Genomic DNA, 25,365 nt, shown 5'->3' with positions numbered 1-25,365 from the left:
ACTAGGTGACATTAAGGGCCACCTGGCATTGCCCTGACACCAATAGCCTTGTGTGTCTTTATTCTCTCAGCATTTTCTCTCTGAAATGCCTCTAACCCAGGTGGTACAGCGTCAGCACAGCCTGAAGGTTAAAAGCAGGAGCTTTGAGGTCCGACCACCTGGATTCCAGTCCAACTTCCCCATATACTGTCTATGAGACCTCGGGGAAGCAACTTATCTGCTCTGACACTCCTGGTATCTGGATGTGGAATATGGGGTGAGGGTGGGATGGCGCTAGGTGACACAGGAACCACTAGCGCGGAGCACAGTGGCCAGCGCACGCCAGCACTCTGCGATCACCACGCGGGGGCTGGGCCCTGGCCTACCCGGCATGGTCCTCTGACCGTGTCCTGCCTCGGTTTGCTGTGTCTGAGGCTGACCTCTTACCGACATACCCCCTGCCAGACTGAGATGCGGCTTCCTGTTGCCGGATAGACTAAGGATTTGAGAGAGACAGGAGATCCTGGGGCAGAGACCATAGCAGGGGGTCCAGAGGCCTGCACTCTGGGGGTTGGGGGCGCAGCTCGGGTTTGCAGAGGCCTCCAACTCGGTGCCCCTTCCCCCCTTGAGCATCCTACGGTCAGCTGTTCTGGTTTGTTTCCCTGGGGTCAGGGGAGCCCCCTCCTTGATCCAGGGAGGTTTAGGGGAGCCTCAGGGGGACCACAGCACCCTCTTTTCTCCCCTGCTTTCTCTGTAAGGATTTCGTGTGTGAGTTCTGTGAGTGGGGCCGAACAGGGCAGGCATTGTTCTCTCTTCCCTGCCCCGGGTCTCCTCCTAAGCAGCCTTACGCCTGTTCTCTGCACACTCTGGACATGCCAGTTCCTTGCCTGTCTTCTTGGTTCACCTTCCCTGGCTGGGCTGGGCCGGGCCGGAACGGGCCACTCTGGCCGCATCTGTAATAAGTCGGTGCAGGTGAGGCACAGAGCAGCCTGGACCGGGGTGAGGGCTGAGGTCTAGGCTGGGAGCAAAGGGGCACCCCAGGGGCTTGACACTTCCTGGGTGCTTACGTTTTTGGGTCTCTCTGGCCCACAGTGGCCCAGGTGGGAGCAGAGCGGCAGGAGCAGCCTGGCTGGGACTGTGTTTGGGCATCTGGGTCTGTGATCATTCGTGTGGGCTGTTTACTGCCAACAAAGCTTCGGGCTCACAGAAGGTTTAGTTCCCTCTGGGGCGAGGGGCACGCTCACACTGCTCCCTGGGCCGATGAGAGGCCACCCGGGCGCCTCCACCCCCAGCTTATTTGTTGCTGGACATCACTGCCCGGAGCTAGGAGGGCAGAGGGCCAGGGGGCCCCGTTGGCAGGGATTTCAGAGAAGGGTGGTGACCAAAAGTGTAAGGTCCCTGCTCCTGTTGTAGTGGCTCTAGGATGAAAGATGGGAGGGACAGATTCCCTTCCCTCCACTCTGACGTCTCTCCCCCTGAGCCCCCCTGTCTAGTTACAGGGTGACCAGATCTCTAAACAGTTCAAGATGTTTTCGTCCCCATCTTCACTCAGAGCAAATCAGAGAGTCTGCCTTGCATATGTGTGTTGCCTTGGGATTTCATCTTCTCTCTGTCTCGGGGGAATACGGTCGTGGCTTTAGGTCCAGCCGTGGCTCCTCTCTGGGGAAGCTGGGAGCAGGGCAGCCTGTGCCTTTACGCAGAGCCCGGGCTGCCTCGCTTCCTCTGCTGCCCATCCAACCATGGCTCCCTGCTTGTAGCAGCAGATCCCACAGCACTCCCAGCCCGGAGGGATTTCGTGTCCTCTAGCGCCCTCACAAGCCAGCGATCCCAGACCTGGGGGTGCCCCCTTCCCCCCCGTCCACTCTGTCGCACCTCTGTTGGTTTGCTTGCACCTGCACACCAACCTGGAGGTGGCCATTGCTTTGCGGACACCCTGTCCTCGCGCTTTACATTCCAGTTTCCTGTTGCTGCCGGCAGAGCTGACACCCGAAACCAGTGCCAACCTGTGAAGCAGCTCTGCTTTTCCAGAAGTGGCCTCGCTGTGGACAAGCAGCTCAGGCCTGCTGGCTAAGGCAGTGTGTGTGACAGTTCTGAGCTGGATCCTAATGGGCTCAGATGACCTTGTTTGTCATGTGTTTTGGCTGCCAGCGTGGTGGGGCATCTTTTGGAAAGCTGAGAGAAAGTGGGGGGGGGGCGCTGAGAACCTGGCTTGTTAGGTTTTGTGTCTTTGGCTTCAGGAGGTTAACATTGGGGCTATAATCTCCTTCAGTCCCCTCTGTCTTCAAGTTGGTTCCATGTGTCCTGTTTCATTTCTTCTCTCTTGATCCTTTTGGCCAATGTGATCTGATGCCACTGTTTTCATTCATTCAGTAAACAACCACTGTGTACCAGGAACAAGGGGAGGTGCTGGGGACACAGGTGACTAGAATACAGTCCCTGTCCTTCAGGGCCCCCAGCCCAGTGGGAGACTAGACATGAATTCACGCTGTGGATGAATGGTCAGTTACGGAACTCTGCTCCCAGTTAGTGTGTCCAGCTCTGCTGCCAGCCATTACCCCCATTCCGAGCCAACGAGAGGAGTAGTAATAGTAGTAATAACAACTTTTAGCTATTGTTTATTGAGCACTTTCTATGCCTATGTGAGCTCTAGAATGTTATCTGGATTTCTCTTTTATCTTCCTCAAAACTCTAGAAAGGTAGATGATTTTTTTATATTATGCCCATTTTACAGATAAAGAAACTGAGGTAGAGATGAAATCACTTCTCCAAGGTTATACAAATAGGAAGTGGAGGAACCAAAATTGGAACCCAGAGGCCAGGTCCCGGCACCCCACCCTCAACGTGCCCCCTGCAGGGCCTGTTGCGTCAGAGGCTGGCATATAGCATGATTCACCCAAGGTACATCTTCTCCCGTAACCTTGGGTCACCCCCGAGAGAGACCCGGGCAGGCCTTGCACACCTCAGATTTATAACCCTGGCGCCAGAGAGCCGCATTCAGGAGGCACGCAGTTATCTGAAGAGAGGTATTTCCTTGAGTCTCCCAGCGTGACCTCACCTCTAATCAGAGGCTGCTCCTCTCTCTGTGGGATTAGTCAGCATCTCTTAACTAGCAGTCCCCAAGACGAGAGGGTTCCTCCGCCATGTGGCGGCCTATCCTCTACCCTCCCACAGTCCGCTGCTGCAGCACTTTTTCCTCCGTCTTTTCATTGTCTTGGTGCCAGGTGGACTTTGGAGGGTATCATTAAGGACTGGGATTACAGCACAGGCGTGGTCACAGGGGACAGTGACATCATGACCCCAGCGAGAAAAAGAAGCAAGGTGCACTTCAACAAGTGAAAGCAAATTACTTGGGACTTTTCTTTTTTTTAACAAAACAAAACAAAACAAAAACCTTCCCAAGGGATTCCATGACACAGTATATGTGGTGGTTGATGCTGTGAGAACATCGGGGAGGACTTAGCACAGGGGCTGTGTGTTTGAGAAATCTGCCGAACTGGGCAGTAAAGGAGGCCCACTCACCCTTCCCCTTGGTTGACCAAGGGCAGCGCAGTGAGACCAGCAGCTTGTCCTTCCCAGGTGGTCTAGGGTTGGCCTCCTGTATACTGGCTGCAGACTGTTTCCATGGACAGAGCTGCAGAGAAGGTTCTAGCCAGCCTTGGGTCCCACTCACAGCCCGGGCGGGGTCCCGAGGCCTACTCTTCTAGGTGTCGGTTACTCTAGAATGGGAATCCCAACCTGGGGCTCGTGGGTGCTGCAGGGGATGCCTGAAGGCCCTGAAACTGTGGACAAGACTTTGTGCATTTTCTAAAGAGCAGGAGCAGAGCTTTCTTTATTGGATTCTTGAAAGCATCTGCGACCCCCGCACAGAAGTTAAGAATCTCTGCATTATCGCTCCAGGAAGCTTGGGCCAGATAGACGTCCCAGCCTGCTGGGGGGATAGCCAGATTCAGCCCTGGCATTCCCAGTGGGCTGACTCTGGGTGGGCACCTGCCCCTCTGATCTTTGGAGATCGCTGCCACGACCCTGTGGTCAGGTTTCCCTCCCTCTACACACAGAGAATGTCACCAATGGCACAGTGGGGGGCACAGCAGAGCCGGAGCACGAGGAGGTGAGCCGAATGAATGGCTGGCTCAGCTGCAAGGCCCAGGATGAGATGCTAAACTTGGCCTTCACCGTGGGCTCCTTCCTGCTCAGTGCCATCACCCTGCCTCTGGGCATCGTCATGGACAAGTACGGCCCAAGGAAGCTCAGGCTGCTGGGCAGGTCAGTTCTAGGGGTGGGGGTGGGCAGGTGGGACCCCTGGGCTGAGATTCCCCACTGTGGGTAATCCTGGTACCTGCTCTCCGGTGCACTGTGGAGCTCCCTAAATGCCTGCCCAGGATGGGCTTCCTATCCCATGTGCAACCAAATCAATAGTTGCTGGGATCCTTGCATCGTGCTGATCTGCATAAAACATCACAGGGCTCAGGCCTGCCTGGGAGGGTCTGGAATCGCTTGTCATTAAGAACACTGGTTTCCAGTCTCTCTGATCTTACACCTCCATGAGAAGAAAGAGTTTGAATACATATCTCTAATATAAGCACGTGGAGCTGTCAGTAATATACACATATATCATTCTTAATGTTCTATGTGCTTTATTTTTTTCTCCCAATTCTACTGAGGTAATAATTGATGTACAGCCTTGTATAAGACGTACATACAGCATAATGCTCAGACTTACATACATCATGAAATGATGACCACAGTAAGTTTAGGGAACATCCATCCTCTCATTCGGTGTTTCATGTGGCTTATGATACATATACAAAAAAATATAAATTCAAGGGGCTGAGATATAAAATTATAAAATAGAAAATTATAAAATTTCTAAAATTATAAAATTGTAAACTAGTATTTCCCTACCTCTGGTACCTTTGTGGGTCATCTTATGTACCTCCTGGGATGTGTTCCTGGGCTATAAAGCTCCAGATTGCCAGTCTCAGGGTCAGTCCACCAAGCAGCTGGCCCTCTCTGGCCAAGGTACTCCCCAAGCCAGTCCCATTGGAAATGAGCATCGTGCAGGGCAGAGGTTTGCAACGAGAGAGGCCTGTAGCCCTGAAGGGAATGAGTGGGGGACCTGTTTCATTCATTCTTTGGAGCTTCAGTAGACTCGGTCCCCAGGTTAGAGCCAAGCAGAGGGGATTTGGAAGCTGCCATTCATCGCCCCTTGCCCGGTCGGGTTCTGTCCATCCCCTTTTGCTGAGCGGGCATATGGGAGCCTGGGGAATGGATTGTGTCCTCTCTCGCTTCACAGCCTTGGCCCGCTCCAGTCTGGGTTATGGAGGGGGCAGTGCAGCGGGGTGTTTACCAGATCTGGCTTTGGGGCTTGAATTCCAGCTTAGCCACCTGCTAGCTAGGAGACCTTGGAGAATTTAGTTTTTGTGTTTGTTTTTTTCTAAGTATTTGAATACCTGTTTTTTAAAAAATGTATTTTATTGAAGTATAGTTCATTTACGATGTTGTGCTAATTTCTACTGTACTGTACAGCAAACTGATTCAATTATACATATATATACATTCTTTTTCATATTCTTTTCCATTATGGTTTATCACAGGATATTGAATATAGTTCCCTGTGCTATACAGTAGGACCTTGTTGTCTTGTTTTTGTTTTTTGAGTTTTATTTTTCTCATCAGTAAAATGGAGCCAATTATACTCCGTAGAATTGTTAAATTAAATGAAAGAATTATGTAAATTTTCTGAAAGCATCTGACACATAACAAACACCTCCAAATAAGCAATGTTAACAATAACGATAATAACAATGTACTGTTTGTTTCTTTTTAGTGCCTGCTTTGCTGTCTCCTGCTTGCTGATTGCATACGGAGCAAGTAACCCAAGCTGTGAGTAAGCTTTTCCTCTACCCTTTTTTCAGGGACTGGGGAGAGAGTGCCCAGAGGTGCTTGTAGGCCCACCTGCTCTAGAAAGCTGGGCCAGGCCTGGTGCTCACTGCTCAAATTAGAGGAACACCTGTTAGGCCTTTACCCAGTGACTTATCTCTGATGGGTGGCTGGATGACCAAATAATGGCCCCAGACAGAGGTCTGAGAGAAGCTCCCAGGGGATGAGAAACACCCATCTCATTGCCGAGCCAGGCCAGTCCCCGATGGCCTCATTGATGCCAACTGGAGAACTAGGCCAGCTGCAGGGGTGTGTGTGGAGGTCATGAGCTGAGCCCCTTGGGGCAGCCCAGGCCAGCACTTTAAAAATAGCTTAGAAGCTGCCTGGTCCCTAACCCTGCTCAGGTGGAGCTGTTGCTGCAGGGACTTTTAGAACAAACACCAAAATAGGATTTGTGTTTCACCAAACTCTTACCCAGGCTCATCTCCTGATTCTTGGGTACCTGTATTTTTGGTTTCAGTGAAGCAGCTTCTCTAGGCCTCTCCCTTGCTGCTAAGGTTAGTGGAGAAAGGAGGAGGGGGATGCAGCTTTTGCAAGAGCCCAAGCTCCATAAAATAGGCAAGAGGAGGATGAGGCAGAGGCTGGGCCAGCTCCCCAGGTGTCCGGCACTAACTCCTGATGGCTCGTCAGTCACTCGGCTGCGTTTGTTCGGAGCCGGCTCCTTACCCGGCACTGGGTCAGGCCCCAGCCTCCCTGAAGCTCAGCCGTGGTTCCCTGCTTACGAGCTTTCTGTTTTATTCCAGCTCTCTCTGTGCTCATCTTCATCGCCCTGGCTCTGAATGGCTTTGGTGGGATGTGCATGACATTCACCTCATTAACAGTAAGTACCAATTTTTTTAGGAAGATCTCTAGTTCAGTCATCTTCTTGTGAATCTGAGGCAGCTTTTATTGGCTTTGATTTCCTTGCTTTCCATTTGCCTGCATCTGCCTGGGTATCCCAAGCAGTAGAGGGTCGTCGGTGGTGAAGCTGTGGCAGCAAAGCCAGCTTCGGCCTCCCAAGCTGGGGAGGTCCTGCAGGCAGAAAGGAAGGCAGCAGAGCGGGACTCGCGGAGTGGCCCGTCCCCTGCCTCCTGACCGTGACTGAGGGGCCGAGGGAGCCATGTGCCTAGAGAAGGCAGGACCCGGGAGAAAAAACCTGCCACCTGCTTTCTTTTCTCATATTTTCTGTGGCAGCTCTTGCTGACAGTGCAACCTTAAAACACACCTCTCTTGGAATCACCCTGCCCCTAACTGTTGCTTTGTTCAGAACTGAATGAAAAACTCTGGGGAACACATAGGCTGCCTCTCTGCTGGGTTTTCTGAAATGCTGGGGCACAGGGAGCCCTTCTGGGGAGGGATCCCTTCTGCGCACAGGGAGCCCTTCTGGGGAGGGTTTCTCAGGATGCTGAGCACCCTCTATGGTAGCACCAGAACGCCACAGAATGTGCTGCTTTTGGAAATGGGAGAGGCTGCAGGAGGGTCCGGGTTACAAGAAAGTCGAAGAAGGGAGCGGTCTGCAGGCTCACCTGGTCAGGCAGGTGTGCCTTTCAGAGCTGGCCATTGGGAAAGAAGTGCGAATGCTAGGCTTTCAGAGATTTCTCTGTCCAACAGGAAGGTCTGGACTGTCTCAGTTTCCCCTTGAGAAAGTATTTCTGAAACAATAACCTCCCATCACTATTTATTTGCAGTGCGTTCACGTCTGCTGTCTCTTTCCACTAATGAGTCAGGAGTCATGCTGCTGAAGGACCCTCGTTTAGCTTTGAGGGAGCTCTGGGGACTTGCTGGTCTTCTTGTAAGGAGCTTGAAGAGCTATTGACATCTCTGTGACCCCTTCCTGCAGGCTGTGAGCCAGAGGCCAAGCCTGGCCCAGTGCCTCTTCTGTTCACCCTTACTGCGTTTTGCTTTGTTAACTTTGTCCCAGTGGGAAGGATGAAGTGCCTGGGTCTGGGTCCATGGAAATGGAACCCTCAGTGGGGTCTGTGTTAGGTGAGAGAGGCTTGGCCCAGGACCACATATGTGCTGTGCTTGAGGAGTGGGGGACACACACGTATCTGGGAACTCTGGTTGCCTTGCCCCTGGTGGTGTGAAGGAGATTGACTTTGTACTCTTTTGTACATTTTTATTTATTTATTTATTTATTTTAAAGCCACTGTTTCTTTTCTTTTTAATTTTTTTAAAGGAACATACATTTATTTATTTATTTATTTATTTGTTGGCTGCGTTGGGTCTTCGTTGCTGCGCGTGGGCTTTCTCTAGTTGAGGCGAGCGGGGGCTACTCTTCGTTGTGGTGTGCGGGCTTCTCATCGAGGTGGCTTCTCTTGTTGTGGAGCACGGGCTCTAGGCGCGTGGGCTTCAGTAGTTGTGACACGTGGGCTCAGTAGTTGTGGTGCACGGGCTTAGTTGCTCTATGGCATGTGGGATCTTCCTGGACCAGGGGTCAAACCCATGTCCCCTGCATTGGCAGGCGGATTCTTAACCACTGCGCCACCAGGGAAGTCCCTATTTTTATCTTTTTAACCAGGTAGATTTATAAAAAATGGATATATCTCCTTCCTTCTCAAATTCCCAGGGGAAAACAAATGTTGAAATCGTAAGAATTATGTTAGAACTGTCAAACGTACACAGATTCCGCTAAGATGTATAAATTGTGAAGCAGGAGCCGTGGTTCTGTTTGTTTTTTGACAGTGTGAACACGACCACCTCTTTCATCAAAATGAAAAGTAAAAATCTGGCATCACCCCCATTATTTGAGCCACACTATGCCTATGTGATGGCAGTTCTGAATTTCGGGATAAAAGAAAGAGATGGTCCTTGAGGAGTTTACGCTCTGAAATACAGAAAGGTGCTTTACTGTAATAAAGCCTAAGACAAATAGATAAGAACCACCACACCATGAATCCCCTTTAAGAAAGTCTTTAACGGGAATAAAGACAGAGACCTACTAGAGAATGGACTTGAGGATACGGGGAGGGGGAAGGGTAAGCTGGGACAAAGTGAGAGAGTGGCATGGACATATATACACTAACAAATGTAAAATAGATAGCTCGTGGGACAGCCGCATAGCGCAGGGAGATCAGCTCGGAGCTTTGTGACCACCTAGAGGGGTGGGATAGGGAGGGTCGGAGGGAGGGAGATGCAAGAGGGAAGAGATATGGGGACATATGTATATGTATAACTGATTCACTTTGTTACAAAGCAGAAACTAACACACCATTGTAAAGCAATTATACTCCAATAAAGATGTTCAAAAAAAAAAAAAAAAAAAGAAAGTCTTTAAAATGAGTTCATAGTTATTGTCCAAGAAATCTTTAGGGGAGGCTAGTAGGCTCATAAGGATTCTTTTTCTTTTCTTTTCTTTTTATGATTATAAAACAAAAAGTAAAAAGTCACTATTTTGGAAATATAAAATGTGGACTGTAAAATCCTATAAGCCTAACTTCATCAGTTTAGAATGTAACTCTTCATTATGAAAAAAATAAGAAAATCTGGATATACTAATGTTGCTCTTTTTAAAAGGAATACTGTTACAACTTGCCTTTTTCACTTAACAGTATATCTTTCATGTCTTTTCCTGCCAGTCCTTAGAAATCTACCTTATTATTTTAAACTATGGAGATTGGCCTCATTATTAAACAGTTCCATGTTATTCTATAATATAGATGTGCCATAATTTATGTAACCAGCTTCCTGCTAATGGACTTTTGGGTTGGTTTCCAATTTTTCTGATTTATGATGCTGCCGAAGTGAACATCCCTGTACATGTATTTCTGTAAAATAAATTCCTGGAAGTGGGATTGCTGGGCCCCAGGATCAGCATGTTTTAAATTTTAATATAGATTGTCAAATGGTCTTCCCAAAAGGTTATACACAGATGCTCGCCTTCCAGAATGTCCGAGAGGTTTTCCTCCACACCCCTTCCGATACCCTGTCATTAATCTTGCAAACATTAGCCAGTCTAATCTGGTGAAAACTGATATACTATGATTTAAAATTTTTTTCTTTGTTAGTGAGATGGAGCATCTTTTCACCTCTTTTTTGTGATCATTTGTATTTCTTCTGTGATTGCTTCTTTGTGTCATTTGTCCTTTTTTACAGGGTTGTTTCTCTTTTTTGTGTGTGTTTTTGAGCACTCTCTCACATACAAAAAAATTAGTTCTCTTTCTGAGTGAGCAAGGGGTCTTACCCTAGGTTTTGTTAGGCCTCTAGGTGGTCCATGAATAAGCTTCAGGAGGGCTAGGCACTCCCTTGAGATTCTCAGCAAGCAAGCAAATTGCGTGTGTGTGTGTGTCTGCACGCGCACACACATGCCGTGCAGGTGCATTTTTCTAGGGGAGGATCTGTTGCTTTCATCAGCCTCTAGTAGGTCTGTGTGAAGCCAAACTCACTGCAGCAGGAGTGTTCCTGTTAGCTCTTGGCTCTCCCAGAGGGAGGTAAAGGCTGCACAGGCCAGAGAGTGACCAGGCAAGAAAACCATCGGATCATCACCTGAAGTGTTTGGTTAGCAGGCATCTGTTTAAGGGAGGTTGGTGGCTTGTCCTCTAAGGTCCCCATTCTTGGATCTAGAGCAGAGGTCAGCAAACTGCTGCCCCCAGGACACATCCAGACCACTGCAGGTTTCTGTAAACAAAGTTTTACTGGCACAGAGCCACTCCCACTTGTTTCTTTTGTGCTGTGGCAGCAGGGTGAAGTCGTTGTACTGAGACCACATGGCCTGCAAAAGCGAAAATAGTTATTCTCTGTCCCTTTACAGAAAAAGTCCAACAACCTTTGGTCTAGAGGCACCAAGAAGCTGCTCAATCATAATTCCCTGTTGGAAAGCAGGGGCTGACACCCACCCCCAGCCCCTGCTCACTCCCCTTGTAGTTTCATGGCCCAACTCCCTAAGCACTTTTTTTTTTTAAGTTTTTTTTTTTTTTTTAATTTATTTGTTGTTGGCTGCATTGGGTCTTTGTTGCTCTGCGCGGGCTTTCTCTAATTGTGGGGAGCGGGAGCTACTCTTCTTTGCGGTGCGTAGGATTCTCATTGTGGTGTCTTCTCTTGTTGCAGAGTATGAGCTCTAGGCACCCGGGCTTCAGTAGTTGTGGCTCGCGGGCTCTGGAGCGCAGGCTCAGTAGTTGTGGCGCATGGACTTAGTTGCTCCGCGGCACGTGGGATCTTCCTGGACCGGGGCTCGAACCTGTGTCCCCTGCATTGGCAGGCGGATTCTTAACCACTGCGCCACCAGGGAAGCCCCCTAAGCACTTTTTATGTCATCTGTTTCCTCCTCCCCACACTGCCCCTGGCCTGAGGGACCTCCTTGGGCATTCCTCTGTCCCGTGAGTCCTCAGATAAGGAGCCTCTCCAGAACAGACCCCGAAAGGGGAATGAGAAGCAGGTCAGTGAGGGCAGGGCGGGAGCTCTTGGGCAATGTTCCTGGGCTGGCCAAGGCTTCTGCTGAGCAGAGCTGAATCTCGTTCTGACACAGCCCAGGCCTTTGAGAAAGCAGAACGGTCAGGAACTTTCCGTTTGGGTCTCCCACCCATGTTCTAATTGGGGAGACAGAGGCGTCTTCAGGGTCACCTTTAGGAGCTTCCTAAGTCAGATCTCCTACAACAGCTCTGGGGCCATGGGTAATCACTCCGTAATAACCTGGGAATCTGGGGGGAATGTTGCCAGGGAAACCTTAATTGGGGGACTTTCTGAGTCCCAAGGGGTTTTGTGTTGCATGGGCTGTGGTATAAATAAACATGACCAGAGATGGTGAGCTGCTACCCCCACTGGTGAAGAGGGGGCCCCAAGTTGGCAGAATGCCTTTTCTCCACAGGCCCGTAGACCTCCCTACAGAGCCGGAGAGGTGTGTACTCATAGGTGATCCCGTCCGCTAGAGCAGAGACTGGATCCCATGCCAGGGGGGCTGCTTAATGGCTAGAACTGGCTTTCCCAGGTCCCTGCCGCAGAGGGCCCCGGGCAATGCGACACCCTCAGAGGAGGAGGGTGCGGGTCATTGGTGGTGCAGGGCACACCCCGAGGTGCCGAGCCTCAGCCTCCCCCCTGGACATCTGGACAGCACACTCTGGTCTGTTTGCTCAAGGCCTCGCATTTGCACAGGTCTTTAACTCGCTTCATTGGCTTGAGGAAAACACCAGCCGGTGGCAGAGGCGGCATCTCTGGGCTGCCATCCGACGATCCGGGGCCGGGGTTGCTTAGAGATGGGAACCAGATGCCGCCAGTGTTGTGAACACGTCATTTCCACTTCATTCCTCTGACCCCTGTCAGTGTGGGTGAGATGGGGAGTTCTGAGCTGAGACCCTCCCAGAAAAGTGATGACAAAATGTTGCCAGGCTCCTTAATGAAAAATTTCTCTGTGGGCTTTCCCTATTTGATTCATTGAAGTCTTACTTTGAACCTGAGGAAGAAGCGATCCCACGGGAGTTGGGATCTGGGTTTGAAGAGAAATAAATATCCCTCTTCAAACACCTGAGAGAAGGGGTGGGAGAGGATTCGGGGTACAGCAGTGAAGCAAATGCCCCCTGGGGGTGTGTGTGGGAGTTTAGCATTCCTGCTCAGGCCAGGAGAGGGTCCCCAAGGCATCCTACGTGCCCCAGGTGCCAGGTGAGCAGGACCCTCCCAATGCCCAGAGCCAGCTCTGCCTCTGGGTTTCTGTTCTGAGCCTTGAGAACCCAAAGCAGTCAGCTGATCACCATTGGCTTGGGAAAAATCCACCCATCAGCGCGCTCCACATTCCGGACTTGCCCCAGCACGTGACTCGTTCAGGGGTGGACAACGTGTAGTGGGGACATCGGGGATGGACCTGGCTGGGAAAGCGGATGAAGTGACTGGGGGTGTGGAGCCCCTCCTCCTCACCCCTTCAGCAGTGGAGCGGAAAGGTGAAAGGACCTTCTCCGGGTAGCGTGTGCCTGGAGCTGTTGGCTGTGAAGGGTTAGAAAAGAGCCCGGTTGGGCCGAGTCCGCTTGTCCAGACTGGCACCTGGATCCTGGCCTGTTCAGGTTGCACAGAGCTCTGCGTGTGTACCGCCGCCACCTGAGGACAAGGCTCACCTCTGGAAGGGGCCTGAGGGCCAGAATGCCAGCCCCTCGCCCACCCGGCGTGGCATGCGGCTGCTCCCTAAGGACCAGGGGGAGCCCCCAGCTGGTGGGCTGGGGAGATCACTGATTTGGAAAGTCGGTGCCAGGTGGCTACACAGTGGCTCTTCTGTCCCGTCTGCCAGCAAGCCCCAGGCCTGAGTTGGGGGCCCCTGGGAAGAGAGACATCTTAAAGAGGGTCCTCCGAGGAGGATAGCCCACCCTCACCATGCTGGAGCCTAGGCTTCTGGTGATTCTCATCCAGTAGCAGCGCTCTGTGGCCAGCACTCCAGGGGAGGGGCCATCTGCAGCTGCTGTTTTCCCCTCTGGGAAGGTCACACAGCCTGTTTACAGTGCAGCCCAGGGGCTGAGAGAATGAGTCACCACCGGGCTCACGCAGGGATGGCCTCCCCATGTGAGCCAGGCCAGCACGGAGGGCCGGTTCTGCCTGGCTGAGCCCCCTCCAGCCCTAGTCCTCCCCAAGGCAGCAGGGGTGGCGGTGGGAAGCACCCAGAGCCCGGGAGGGGGCCTGCGCCCCCCACCTGCAAGTGCAGTTGTGAGCCCAGGGTCAGGAAGCCGCCCCTGCTGAGTGTTTTCCCCGCATCTGTCATTGCAGTTCAGCTACAGCTTCCTACTTGGCAGAAGACATGGTTCTTCCTCCTCCGCCCGACCCTCAAGCCGGTACTAGGGCACTCTGCTCAGTACTCAGCCACCACTCACTCTATCACCAGGGCTTCTGAGTGGCCATTATGTGCAGCTGAGGTCAGGCAGAGGCAGAAGGAGAGAGGAGGGAGGGAGGGAGGGAAGGAGGGAGGGAGGGAGGGTCATGTGGAGACCAGTGGGGGAGGAGACTCAGACAAGAAGATGAAACAACAGAGAGTCTACAGCCAAATGCAAGTCCACCTGACTGTGTGGCCCTGGACTGTGGGGAGGTCAGCCAAGGAAGGTCAAGGGGAGAAAAGGAGGCAGGTAGGTCTAAAAGGAGCATTGGAAAGGATATAAGAAATCTCTAGTGGGGAGAGCAAACAGAATGCTTAATAAGGGACGCAGAGAGGTGTGAGAGGTAAGGGTAGTTGCCTTTGTCCCCCAAATCAAGTGTGTACCCTTCAAGGGCCATGTGAGTTTTCCAAGACACAGAGTAACGCAGTGGCTATGCACGTAAGCTTGACCTGCTTTGAATTCCAAATTTGACCCTTACCAGCTTGGGGGAGTCCCTTGACTTTTCTAATCCTAAAGTTTTGTACCATTAAGTGAGGGTGATAAGTGACACCTGGGACTTCCCTGGTGGTGCATTGGTTAAGAATCTGCCTGCCAATGCCGGGGACACGGGTTCGAGCCCTGGTCTGGGAAGATCCCACATGCTGCGGAGCAGCTAAACCCGCGTGCCACAACTACTAAAGCCTGCGCACCTAGAGCTCGTGCTCTGCAACAAAGAGAAGCCATCGCAATGAGAAGCCCACGCACCGCAATGAAGAGTAGCCCCTGCTCGCTGAAACCAGAGAAAGCCTGAGCGCAGCACCGAAGACCCAACACAGCCAAAAATAAATAAATAAATAAGTTTTTTTTTTTTTAAGTGACACCTATCTGGTAAGGATGTTTTGAGGGCTTTTAGGATAATAATAGTTGCTATAATAATAATAATGCTATTATATGATTTAGTATATTAACATAACTATGTTACATTATTATATAACTTAATAACAAGGAAAAATCCTCTGACTGAGCTGCTCCTGGGCACAGCAAATGGGGGAAATTTCCTCTGGCAGGCATGACAGCTTTGGGAGGAAGGGAAGGAAGTAGCTTAAAGGATAAAACACAATTAGTATTAACATATGAAAAATAATTAATGCCCCCAGGGAAACCTTCTCGTCTCCTGTGCTTGCTATTTTGTGACCACACATTGACTACTGCCAGGATGTTTATGCTTTGGGTTTCTCTGGTCAAGGTCATCCTTGATACTGTTTTCAGAGAGATTTCATCTGACACAAATGTTAGGTAGTCCCTAAAAGCTGAAACAGACTTTGACTACCTATTTAAGCACTTATATTGGTTAAAAAACAAACAAAAAAAAAAAACACCACGAACTAAGAAGTTAAAGGACAAACTAGGAAAACATACCTACAGTATATGGACAAACAGTGAGGGTCTTTAATATGTAAAGAGCCTATGCCAAATCAATATGAACAAATTAACATCCTCAGAGGAAGAAAGGACAATAGGAATATAAATGAGGAATATAAATGACTGATTTTAAAAACTGTAGAAAAAATGTTCAAAGTCATTAACAATCAATAAATGTAAGTTTTTTCAATTTCAATTGGTGTAAGTTTTCTGGAAGGCAGTTTGGCACAGAGTATCACAAAAACTTAAAAATGTGCATTCCCTTTTGCCAAATGATTCTACTTTTGGGAATTTACCTTAAGGAAATCATAGCTATATGTTTGTATGTTTATCTTCAAGAATGTTCATTAAAATGTTATTTATGATAAAAATTTAAAAGGCTCTGAGAACATCAGAGAAATGGTTGCATAAATTATAGACCACCCAGAAAAGGAAATACCGGACAGTTGTTACAAATTATGTTGAAGATGAATACTAAATTACAAAATATTTATAATATATCAAGTAAAAAAGAAAAAGTTTATAAAATAATATGTAGCATATGATCCCAGTTTGGTTACAAAGCTATAGGTATTTATGGGAAAAAGATTAAAAGGAAATATATCAAAATGGTAACATGGCTATATCAGGGGAATTTTTATTTCATTCTTTATGTGTACTTTGTTCCAGATGTTTTACAATGGACACGCATTGCTCTTCTAATCAGGAAAAATAATCGTAATTTAAATACAAGATGTACATGTTGGTAAGAAAGCCGCATAGTGTGGTTTGCCCTGAGGCTCTGTACACCCTAGGAATGGCCCTGCTGACTAAAATAACATGTTAGGGAGGAGAATTTTCAGGGTGTTGCAAAAACCGTTCCAGGCAGGGAGAGGCAGGGAAGCAAGGAGGGCAGCTGGAAGGTTACTGCCCTTTTCCAGGCATGAGGGCAAGTGTCTCATCCAGGACCAGATGTCAAGTCAGTCTCCTCTCCCAGCTTCCCGTTCTTGCCTGTCCTGGATCCAGTTCTGGGGAGAAGACTCCAGAAGATGAGGTCAGAGTTGCCCACTAGCCCCAAGCCCCTGTTGTTCTGTTCTAGCTTGGGTTAGGGTGGAAGGAAAAGGGCTACCTAGCAAGCAGTCTGCTCTTCAGAAGTATCCCCTCGCCCTGTCAAAAAGTTGGGGACACTCTTTTTACCCAAAGGTGACTACTCAACAAAAGCATTTCCTGGCTTGACTGCACCGACTGGCTGTTGTCCTCCATCTGCTCTTCTGGTTGGGTTCTAAGCCCGCTTTGACCCCTTTCTTCCTCCACATGCCCTGGCTGGAGTGGCATCCCAGGCTAGAACAGTTTCCTCTTTCCATACAAGCAGAACTAATCTTTGGATTCTCCCTGGGGCAGATGTAGCCCCAGAAATGCCTGAGGCTGCCTTGCTGGAGTAGCCAGCGTGGCACAGCCCAAATATGTGAGCTCAGAAACCGAGGCATGTCCTCTGAACCACAGCATACCTGGGAGGCAGGTGTGCAAAGAGTAAGATTGTGCACCTTTAGTGCTCACTTGGATGTGCCTGGGCACCCATGAGCACATCACATTTCCTCTGTCTTTGGCTGGGGGAGTTTCCATATGCTCCTTATCTCCCTCTGACCCTCTCTGAGAAGACTGAGTTGACACAGGGGGCTGGAAGAAGAGCTCTTTGTGTGCTGGGGATTCTTCGGGTAGGCTGGAGAGCCACCCTGGCTTCATGCCATAGGATGGCTTTGTTGGCCATACACTGTAGATTTATTCATGTTCCTTTTAAATCCTGGGATCCCAAAACATCTCAAGTCTCTTATTCATGTTTTTTTTTTCTTAAGAGTGATATTGAGACATAATTCACATACCATACAATTTACCTAAAGTATACAATTCAATGGTTTTTAGTCTATTTATAGAGTTACACAGTCATCACCGGAATCAATCATATCACCCCAAATCACATCTCTGTACCCATTAGCATTTCTTCCTATTCCTCCCAGCTTCTCCTACCCCAACCCTAGGCAACCCCTAATCTAGTTTCTGTCTCTATGGATTTGCCTATTCTGGACATTTCATATGAATGGAATCCTACAATTTTGTGCTCTTTCATGACTGGTTTCTTTCACTTAGCATAATGTTTTCAGGGTTTATCCATGTTGTATTGATAGCATGTATCGGTACTTCATTTGTTTTTGTGGCTGAGTAATATTCCATTGTGTGAATATACCACATTTTGCTTATTCAGTCATTGATGGGCATGGAGGTTGTTTCCACTTTTTGTATATTATAAAGAATGGGGACTTCCCTGGCAGGCCAGTGGTTAGGACTCTGCGCTTCCACTGCAGGGGGTGTGGGTTCAATCCCTGGTCGGGGAACTGAGATCCTGCATGCCACAAGGTGCAGCCAAAAAAGCCCCCAAAAACACTGCTATAAACATTCATGTACACATGGGCATATATTTTCATTCCTCTTGGGTATATATATACCTAAGAGTGAAATTTCTGGGTCATATGGTAGCTCTGTGTTTAATTGAGGAACTGCCAGAGTGTTTTCCAAAGTGGCTGTGTACCATTTTACATTCCTACCAGTAGTGTAGGAGGGTTCTGATTCCTCTGTATCAGCACCAACATTTGTTATTATGTGTTGTGTTTTGTTTTTTTTTATTATTATAACCACCCTGGGGGGTATGAAGCGGTATCTCATTGTAGTTTTAATTTGCATTTCCCTATGATTAATGATATTGAGTATCTTTTCATACGGTTATTGGCCATTTGTATGTCTTCTCTGGAGAAATGTCTATTCAGAAATGTCTGTTTGCCCATTTTTAAAAATAAATTTATTTATTTTATTTTATTATTATCATTATTTTTTTGGCCACGTTGGGTCTTTATTGCTGCATGCAGGCTTTCTCTAGTTGCGGCGAGCGGGGGCTACTCTTCGTTACGGTGCACGGGCTTCTCATTGCGGTGGCTTCTCTTGTTGCGGAGCACGGGCTTCAGTAGCTGTAGCACGCAGGTTTCAGTAGTTGTGGCTTGTGGGCTTCAGGAGTTGTGGCTCGCGGGTTTCAGTAGTTGTGGCTCGCGGCCTCTAGAGCGCAGGCTCAGTAGTTGTGGCGCACGGGCTTGGTTGCTCCGCGGCATGTGGGATCTTCCTGGACCAGGGCTCGAACCTGTGTCCCCTGCATTGGCAGGTGGATTCTTAACCACTGTGCCACCAGGGAAGCCCTATTTGCCCATTTTAAAAATAGTTATATATGTTTTTTTTTTTTTTTTACTGAGTTGTAGGAGTTCTTTATATACTGCAGATACAGGTACCCTATCAGACAGATGATTTGTACAAATTTTCTCTCTTCTGTGCCTCTGTTTTCTTGATGGTGTCTTTGAAGCACATTTTAAATTTTGATGATGCCCCTTCTTCATTTTTAATTGTGGTCAAAACAGGCAGAAATGATGAGGGGCAGGTAGATAAACACGTTCAAACCGCCTCCGTTCAGCAACAGCAGATTAGCTTGTGGGCAGCCATCACATGGTCCATGTTTGATAAAACCCCAAAATGATTCCAGACAAAGGGGGAGGGGAACATATATTAGGTCCATATAAACACCTGAGTTCAGTGAAACAGGTTGGCAGATCCAGGGAGCCATTCTCAACGCCAGGGACCTTGTGGGTGTGGCTGGGAAGCCTTCACCATGCGGTACGAGCTCCCCTGAGGTTAGCAAGAGCAGCCAAGACTGCCGTTTGAGGAGGATGCACTTTGCCCCATGTCTGTTTGGATCCATGACCGAGTTGCCACATTATACCGTGTCTGGATTTGTATGGAATCACTGGGGGTTTCAGCTTTGCAGTCGCGTTGGATGGGCCCAGGACAAGCTGCTGTGAGATGGGAGGAGTGGCCTCACAGGGAAGACGGCCTGAGCCTTTCTTGCTGTTGCTCTTTCCAGGTGGAAAAGGGGAAAGCCCTCCTTGGACCTAGAAATTCAGATGCAGGACTTCCAGGCCAGCCCCCTCGTCCGCCCTGGGGGCTGTAGAATTGTGATTGGCACCTTCCAGAGACCTACTCCTCCCAGAACCGAAAGCAGCCTTTGCTGACATCTGGTCCTTTTGGGACACTGATATTTTTATTTATAAAATCATCTCATCCTCAAATAGATTCTTACTTCTAACAGGCTTGCTCCCTTTGAGGGTTGCCTCAGGCTCCCAGCTGTGCTTGCTGGCACCTCCTTGTGACCCTGCAAAGGTGGGAGGACCTGGCTTGTGCCGGAGAAGAGAGGAGGGATGCTTGCCAGCCAGGAAGTCTACCTGCTCTGTCCTCATGTGCAGAGTCTGAGTTCTGTATTACTCTCCTCCCCTTCCTTTATCAACCTCAGTCTGGGAAGAAAAAACTTTCAGTTAGCTGTGATTACCCCTGGACTGATGCCCCCGTGAATTACACAGGGTGGAGAGCAGATAAGAAATGGTGCCTGAGGATGCCGTGATTCTTCCCCTCCCCTGTCTGTTCTCTCAGAAGAAGTCTCCCTTGCTTCTTATCTTTCAGCTGCCCAACATGTTTGGTGACCTTCGGTCCACGTTTATTGCCTTGATGATTGGATCCTATGCCTCCTCAGCAGTCACCTTCCCAGGAGTCAAGGTGAGCGTGTGAACTAGTGTCTGAGCAGAGGCCTCTTTTTTTTTTTTTTTTTTTTTGCGTTACGCGGGCCTCTCACTGCTGTGGCCTCTCCCGTTGCGGAGCACAGGCTCCGGACGCACAGGCCCAGCGGCCATGGCTCACGGGCCCAGCCGCTCCGCGGCATGTGGGATCCTCCCGGACCAGGGCACGAACCCGTGTCCCCCGCATCGGCAGGCGGACTCTCAACCACTGCGCCACCAGGGAAGCCCCAGAGGCCTCTTTTAAGACTCCTTCAGCGCTCCCAGAAGAGGGAAGTCATTGTGGGCGCTGGGGCCCCCCCTTCCCCCAAGCCCCGTCTGGGGGGAGGATGCACCTGGGCACCATGGGGGTAAGAAAAGAAACCTGCTGTGCCGGGGTTGGGGGAGGGGGGTGGGGGGTTGGGAAATCCAAGCATATCACTGCAAGGTGTGACTGAAGGCTGTCTTTGCGTTTCAGGGCTGGGGACAGAAAGGGGGTGAGTGTTTGTCCCCAGTCCTGGGTCTAACTCTAGTCCCCCCACCCCCAGGTCTGTTGTTGTTGAGCTGTATTGCTCCCCATTGCCAGAGCGCAGCTCTCAGCCAAGTTGGTTCAGCTGTTTCCCTCCCAGGCAGGATTCTGAGCCCGTGGAAGTCACACAGGGTCAGGATGGAGCAAACACCTCACTGTTCATCAGTCCCAGTTCCTGCTCCCAATCCTGTTGCTCCTGAAAGGGCTTCAGAAGGGGCTTCTCCCTTCTGTGGCACCAGCACCAAATAAATCCCCTTTCCTGAGAGGTCTGAGGGGGAGAGGCCATAGGGCAAGAGGAGGAGGAGTCACAGGAGGCGTGGGCCAGGGGCTTCCCTGGGGGGCCAGTGGTGAAGACTCCACGCTTCCACTGCAGGGGGCACGGGTTTGATCCCTGGTCGGGGAACTAAGATCCTACATGCCACACAGTGTGGCCAAAAGACAAAACAAGAAGACATGGGCCGGCCACCTGGACATCGAGGTGCTTAGAGGGGCTGGGGCCAGACGTCTGTGGATTTTAGGGATCCTCGAGCTCCTGGAGTGCAGGGGAGCCTACAGGTTCCCCCTCCTCCTCTTCTCCGTGCCTGGCCTCCCTGGGTAGCTGGGCTCTGCTGTCCACTCTGGGGACTCTTGTGTTGGAAATCAATGGCAATGATGACATTAACGGGCTTGCAGGCTCCTCACCTGTCAGGCCCTGTCCTGAGCCCTCTACCCGCTTGACCCCCACCTTGACACCAGGAGGGTGCATGCCAGTGTCACACCCATGTCACAGAGGAGCAAAGCGAGACTTCCAGCTGTTCAGTCCTTGAGTATGTTTTTGGCACCTACCGTGTGTATGCTTCAAGGTACTAGAGAAGCCAGTGGACAAGGCTGGAGGTTCCTCGCAGGGAGCTGGCCTAATAACAGATGAGGAAATGAATCAAGAGGTCAAAACTCGACCCTGGGAAGACGGAGACCTCAGCACCAGGCAGCAAGAAAAGAGCTTTGGGACGCTGTCCAGTACTGTTTTGCCAATCCCCTCTCCTCTCTGTCTTCCTGGCTTCTGCTCCGACAATTACCTTTCTTGTCTGCCCCATTCTGTTTGTACGATTCTGGGCAGAGGAGGAATAGGGCTCCAGAGAGGGCCCAGTCTAGACAGGCCAGGCTATGGGAACACTTGTTGGCTGAGTGGCCTTGGCCAAGTCACTTCATGGTTAGAGGGTCACAGCCCTTCCTCTCTGAGCTGAGACCTCCTTTCATGTGATTTCTGTTCCTGCAGTCACTAATCAACAAATATTTATCGAGTGACTACTAGGTGCCGGGTGATGTGCTTGGGCATGAGGATACAGCAGAGAAGACAGGCACAGACTCTTCCCTCAGAGAACTTGTCATCTGGGTTGGACAGGGCAGGGGAATCAAAAGAGACAATAAGATCACTACAATAGACGAAGCTGACTGGCTGGGGGCCGTGGAGGGTGCTTTGGCAAAGCCAAGAAAGAGCAATTAACCCAGTGTGGGAGGTTGGACATAGCTGCCCTATTTGGTCTGGGGAGGGGGGAAGGGAGCCTTGTGGCTGGACGGTATGGGAGAGAATGACCAGAAATGAGTGAAATAAAAGTCCCCTCAGGCTGAAGTGTGGAGAATGGATTCACCTATCCTCTTCCCACCATTCCACACTCTTTTCCCCTCTCATACCTATCTTCCCCTGCCTGGGCTACATACAGACAGGTGACAGACAGATCCACGGATGCCAGTGGGAAGCATTGCAGTCTGGGCATGGAGAAGCTGTGCTTCCACCGCACTCACCCTCACTTACACTCACACTCACAGTGACACTCCTGCCCTGCTGCAGCTGGGTCAAGTCTGGTGCACGGGAAGAGGAGGCCTGGTCCCCAGGGCTTCAGTAATTCACATCCCTTCACTCAGATGCAGGGCTCTGTAAAAAAAAAAAAAAAAAAAAGAGGTCAAAACTCTCCGCCAGGGCTGTTGGCTGTGGGCCAGTGATGTGACAATGCTGGATGGTCTGGGAGGGCCTCTCCCCGGAGGTGACACCTGGTCCAAGCTGGAAGCATTTGGTCCAGGGCGAGCGAAGATTATCGGAATGCAGGTGCCTGACGACCAAACACCCAGGCTGCTGGGGCCATGCCTCCCCTCGCAGCTGAGTGCAGGCAGAGCAGGACTGCTAGGTGCCCCTACCCACTGCCCACTCCGGCTTCCTTCTGCTAGCTCTGCCCTCTGCCCTGCCCTGACTCCAACCGCTACCCTGTTGTGCCTCTCAGGTCATCTACGACTTCGGCGCCTCCTTCATCGTCATGCTCGTGGTCTGGGCCGGCTGCTCCGGGCTGGTTTTCCTCAACTGCTTCTTTAACTGGCCCCTGGAGCCCTTCCCGGGCCCAGAGGACATGGACTACACGTAAGTGGACGTGTGGTCTGCTCCCACCCCTACGCCGGCCAGGGGCCCTGGCAGCGCGGCAGACACTCTCCTGTGGCCTCTAGGGTGAAGATCAAGTTTAGCTGGCTGGGCTTTGACCACAAGATCACCGGGAAGCAGTTCTACAAGCAGGTGACCACGGTCGGGCGCCGCCTCAGCGTGGGCAGCTCCATGCGGAGCGCCAAGGAGCAGGCGGCACTGCAAGACGGCCACAAGCTGTGCCTGTCCACCGTCGACCTGGAAGTCAAGTGCCAGCCCGATGCCACAGGTACCCGCGTGCGGCCCCCACCTCCTGAGCCTGCCTGAGCTGTCAGCAGGAGCTTCTGAACCCACACCCGCACCCCAGCGGCCAGTCCAGATTTGGAAGCTGCAGCCCCCTCGGGGGGACCAGCGCCCGCTGAGGGCTTTGTGGGTACCATCTCCCTTGATCCGCATTTCATGCCCAAAGGGCCGGTGGCACCATCCAGCCTGCCTTACAGACGAAGGGTCAGCGAGGGTGAGGGACTCACCCAGCTTGTTTCGTACGGCTGGGTGACCTAACTCCTGCGTCCAGCCGTCCACCGCATCCAGCATGATTTGGTCGGCAAAGCAGCGCTCTCAGACCCATGCTCCCAGCCCCTGGGTGGCGGGTGGGCCGTGGCCACGGCGGTACCGCCCAGTTCTCCCTGAGCACCCTCTTCTCCCCGCAGCGGCCCCCTCGTTCATGCAGAGCGTGTTCAGCCCCATCCTGCTGCTCAGCCTGGTCACCATGTGCGTCACTCAGCTGCGCCTCATCTTCTACATGGGCGCCATGAACAACATCCTCCAGTTCCTGGTCAGCGGCGACCAGGACGTAGGTAGGTGGCCTCCAGGCCCCAGGGCGCAGCCCATGAGCGGTGGTCACTCCTGCCCGCCTGAGGTTAAGCCCGCTGCCCGGCTGGCTGGAGGGTGTTGGGCTGGGCTGGACCAGCAGGGCCATGTGATGGCAGAATCCAAGGGCCTGATTGTGTGTCAGAGCCATTTCATCACAGCCGGGCCCAACTGTCCTTTCATGTCCCCGTCAGAGTTTCCCGGTTTAGGAGGGAGGAGAGGACTAAAATAACTCCGTGTGTTTGGGGTGTGGGGGATGTGTTTTTTGTTTATTTTTGGGGGGGATGTGTTTTTTGTTGCCTGAGGGGGACGGTTGACGTGTGTGTTTGTAAATGAAAACTGCACAGAACGTGGTACTCCACCTGAGAGCTTGTTGAAAGACTATCAGTCAAACCCAAGGCCAAGAATTCTCCGGGAAACCGCAGGGGTGCCGCGTGGAGAGGCTGGGGGCCGAGATGGGGGCTGGGCGACTGCGGCTGGAGACTGGGGCTCCTGGGCCTGCACCGGATCTGTGCCCTGAACTGGGAAGCAGAGCCAGGTGGAGCCTTCCTCGTGGGTAATCCAGTCCAGGCTTGTTACTTCTGGTAGACAGAACTGATAACCCACCTGCCACTTTTCCAAAAGAACACACAAGCTGATTAGAGGTTTTGAGTCTACAAAGAAAGTCAGTACTTCCTCAGGGCCTGAGCTGAGTCAGCTTTAGTTATCCCTAAGCGGGACAAACACATCTGGTAAATCCTTTTTATTGGCTGTCTCATTGGTGTGCAACTTTTGGGTTGGTTCCCCCCCGCCCCGCCACCCCGGGAAGATCTGCCAGGCACTGTAAGTTTTTAAAGAGGATGAGAAACCCGGCCTTAACAAAAGGGGAAGGTGACAAAGAGGCACAGATAATGCAGGTTCTACTCCAAAAATGGGTGTTCGGACGTGAAGCAATGTGGAAAAACCCTATCATGCGCCCTTGCAAAAATTTGTAGCAAATGCAAAGATAGGAAGAAAAATAACCTGTTTAGCTTGGTTTCGTCCAATGATATTCCCCTATATTTCTACCACAGGAACCCTTTTATTATGTAACATTCATTAAAATCTGTGTGCCACGCTTTGGGAAGAGATGACCTATCGTGTCTATTTGCCCCCTATTGTAAACCCTGAGGCCCAGACAGGTGGAGACTCTGACGGGTACAGAGAAGGGCCCTCACTGGCCCTTGGAAGGCAAATCTCCCTGCTGCTGAGTCACGGCCTTTTACTCTCTGAGAACTCTTGCTGCCCAAGAGGCATTTTTTCCATCTGTTTCCCGCATTCAAAAAGTCAATTTCAAGAAGTAGAGGAAGTTGGGCCAGGAAATTCGGTCTGCAGCTGACAGGGCATTGGTTTTCCCCATCCTGCTCCTGTGAGCAGTAAGCCTGACATCACACACACACACACATGCACACACACATGTCTGGCTATCAGGGTCAGGGGGCCAGTAGGTGGACGGGAGACCAGCGCTGGCTCGTGAGATACTTGGGCTGGGTGTGGGGTGGATTCTTTGCCCTCGGAGGGGACAAGGGCAGTGAGGACCAGGTTCTGCCAGGTCTCCTGCACCCACGCCGCTTCCCCATCACGGTCCCCCGCGAACACTACAGGCCTGATTCACCAGCCCGCCTGTGACGAGGCACCAGCTGCACACCAGTGAGGCCCAAGCCGGCAGGAAAACGTCCGCAGACACCCGCGCTGGGCACTCTTGAGGGTCGGGGCTTGGTGGGAAATGGCGTGTGAGCTGGGCCCAGAGCTAGCCTGCCTCCATGCCCCATCCCCCCGTAACAACCTTTGACATTTCTGCTGCTGACCTCACTCCTCTCTGCTTTTTCACTTTTGCTTTCTTGATGCAGTGATGGCTACCGGTAA

General features: G+C 51.0%; 1 protein-coding gene across 5 annotated transcripts in view; it reads left to right on the top strand.

Annotated features, from left to right (window-relative positions):
• SLC43A2 (solute carrier family 43 member 2) overlaps window positions 1–25,365 on the top strand; it is a 38,365-nt gene that overhangs the window by 5,697 nt on the left and 7,303 nt on the right. For 3 of the 5 annotated variants that reach the window (XM_081220041.1, XM_081220045.1, XM_081220042.1), the window contains 7 exons: window positions 4,035–4,242; window positions 5,807–5,862; window positions 6,663–6,739; window positions 19,608–19,700; window positions 22,481–22,614; window positions 22,698–22,900; window positions 23,322–23,468. In XM_081220041.1, coding sequence (XP_081076167.1) covers window positions 4,035–4,242; window positions 5,807–5,862; window positions 6,663–6,739; window positions 19,608–19,700; window positions 22,481–22,614; window positions 22,698–22,900; window positions 23,322–23,468 — 918 coding nt within the window. Of the gene's footprint in view, window positions 1–3,228; window positions 3,298–4,034; window positions 4,243–5,806; window positions 5,863–6,662; window positions 6,740–19,607; window positions 19,701–22,480; window positions 22,615–22,697; window positions 22,901–23,321; window positions 23,469–25,365 lie in introns of those variants that run through there. The other 2 variants (XM_081220043.1, XM_081220044.1) reach the window with 2 other exon arrangements.

This window comes from Mesoplodon bidens (assembly GCF_964165515.1).
Source record: "Mesoplodon bidens genome assembly, chromosome: 19".
NCBI lineage: Eukaryota > Metazoa > Chordata > Mammalia > Artiodactyla > Ziphiidae > Mesoplodon > Mesoplodon bidens.
Note: the sequence above shows the minus strand (reverse complement) of the source record. Positions and strands in the feature narration are given on the sequence as shown.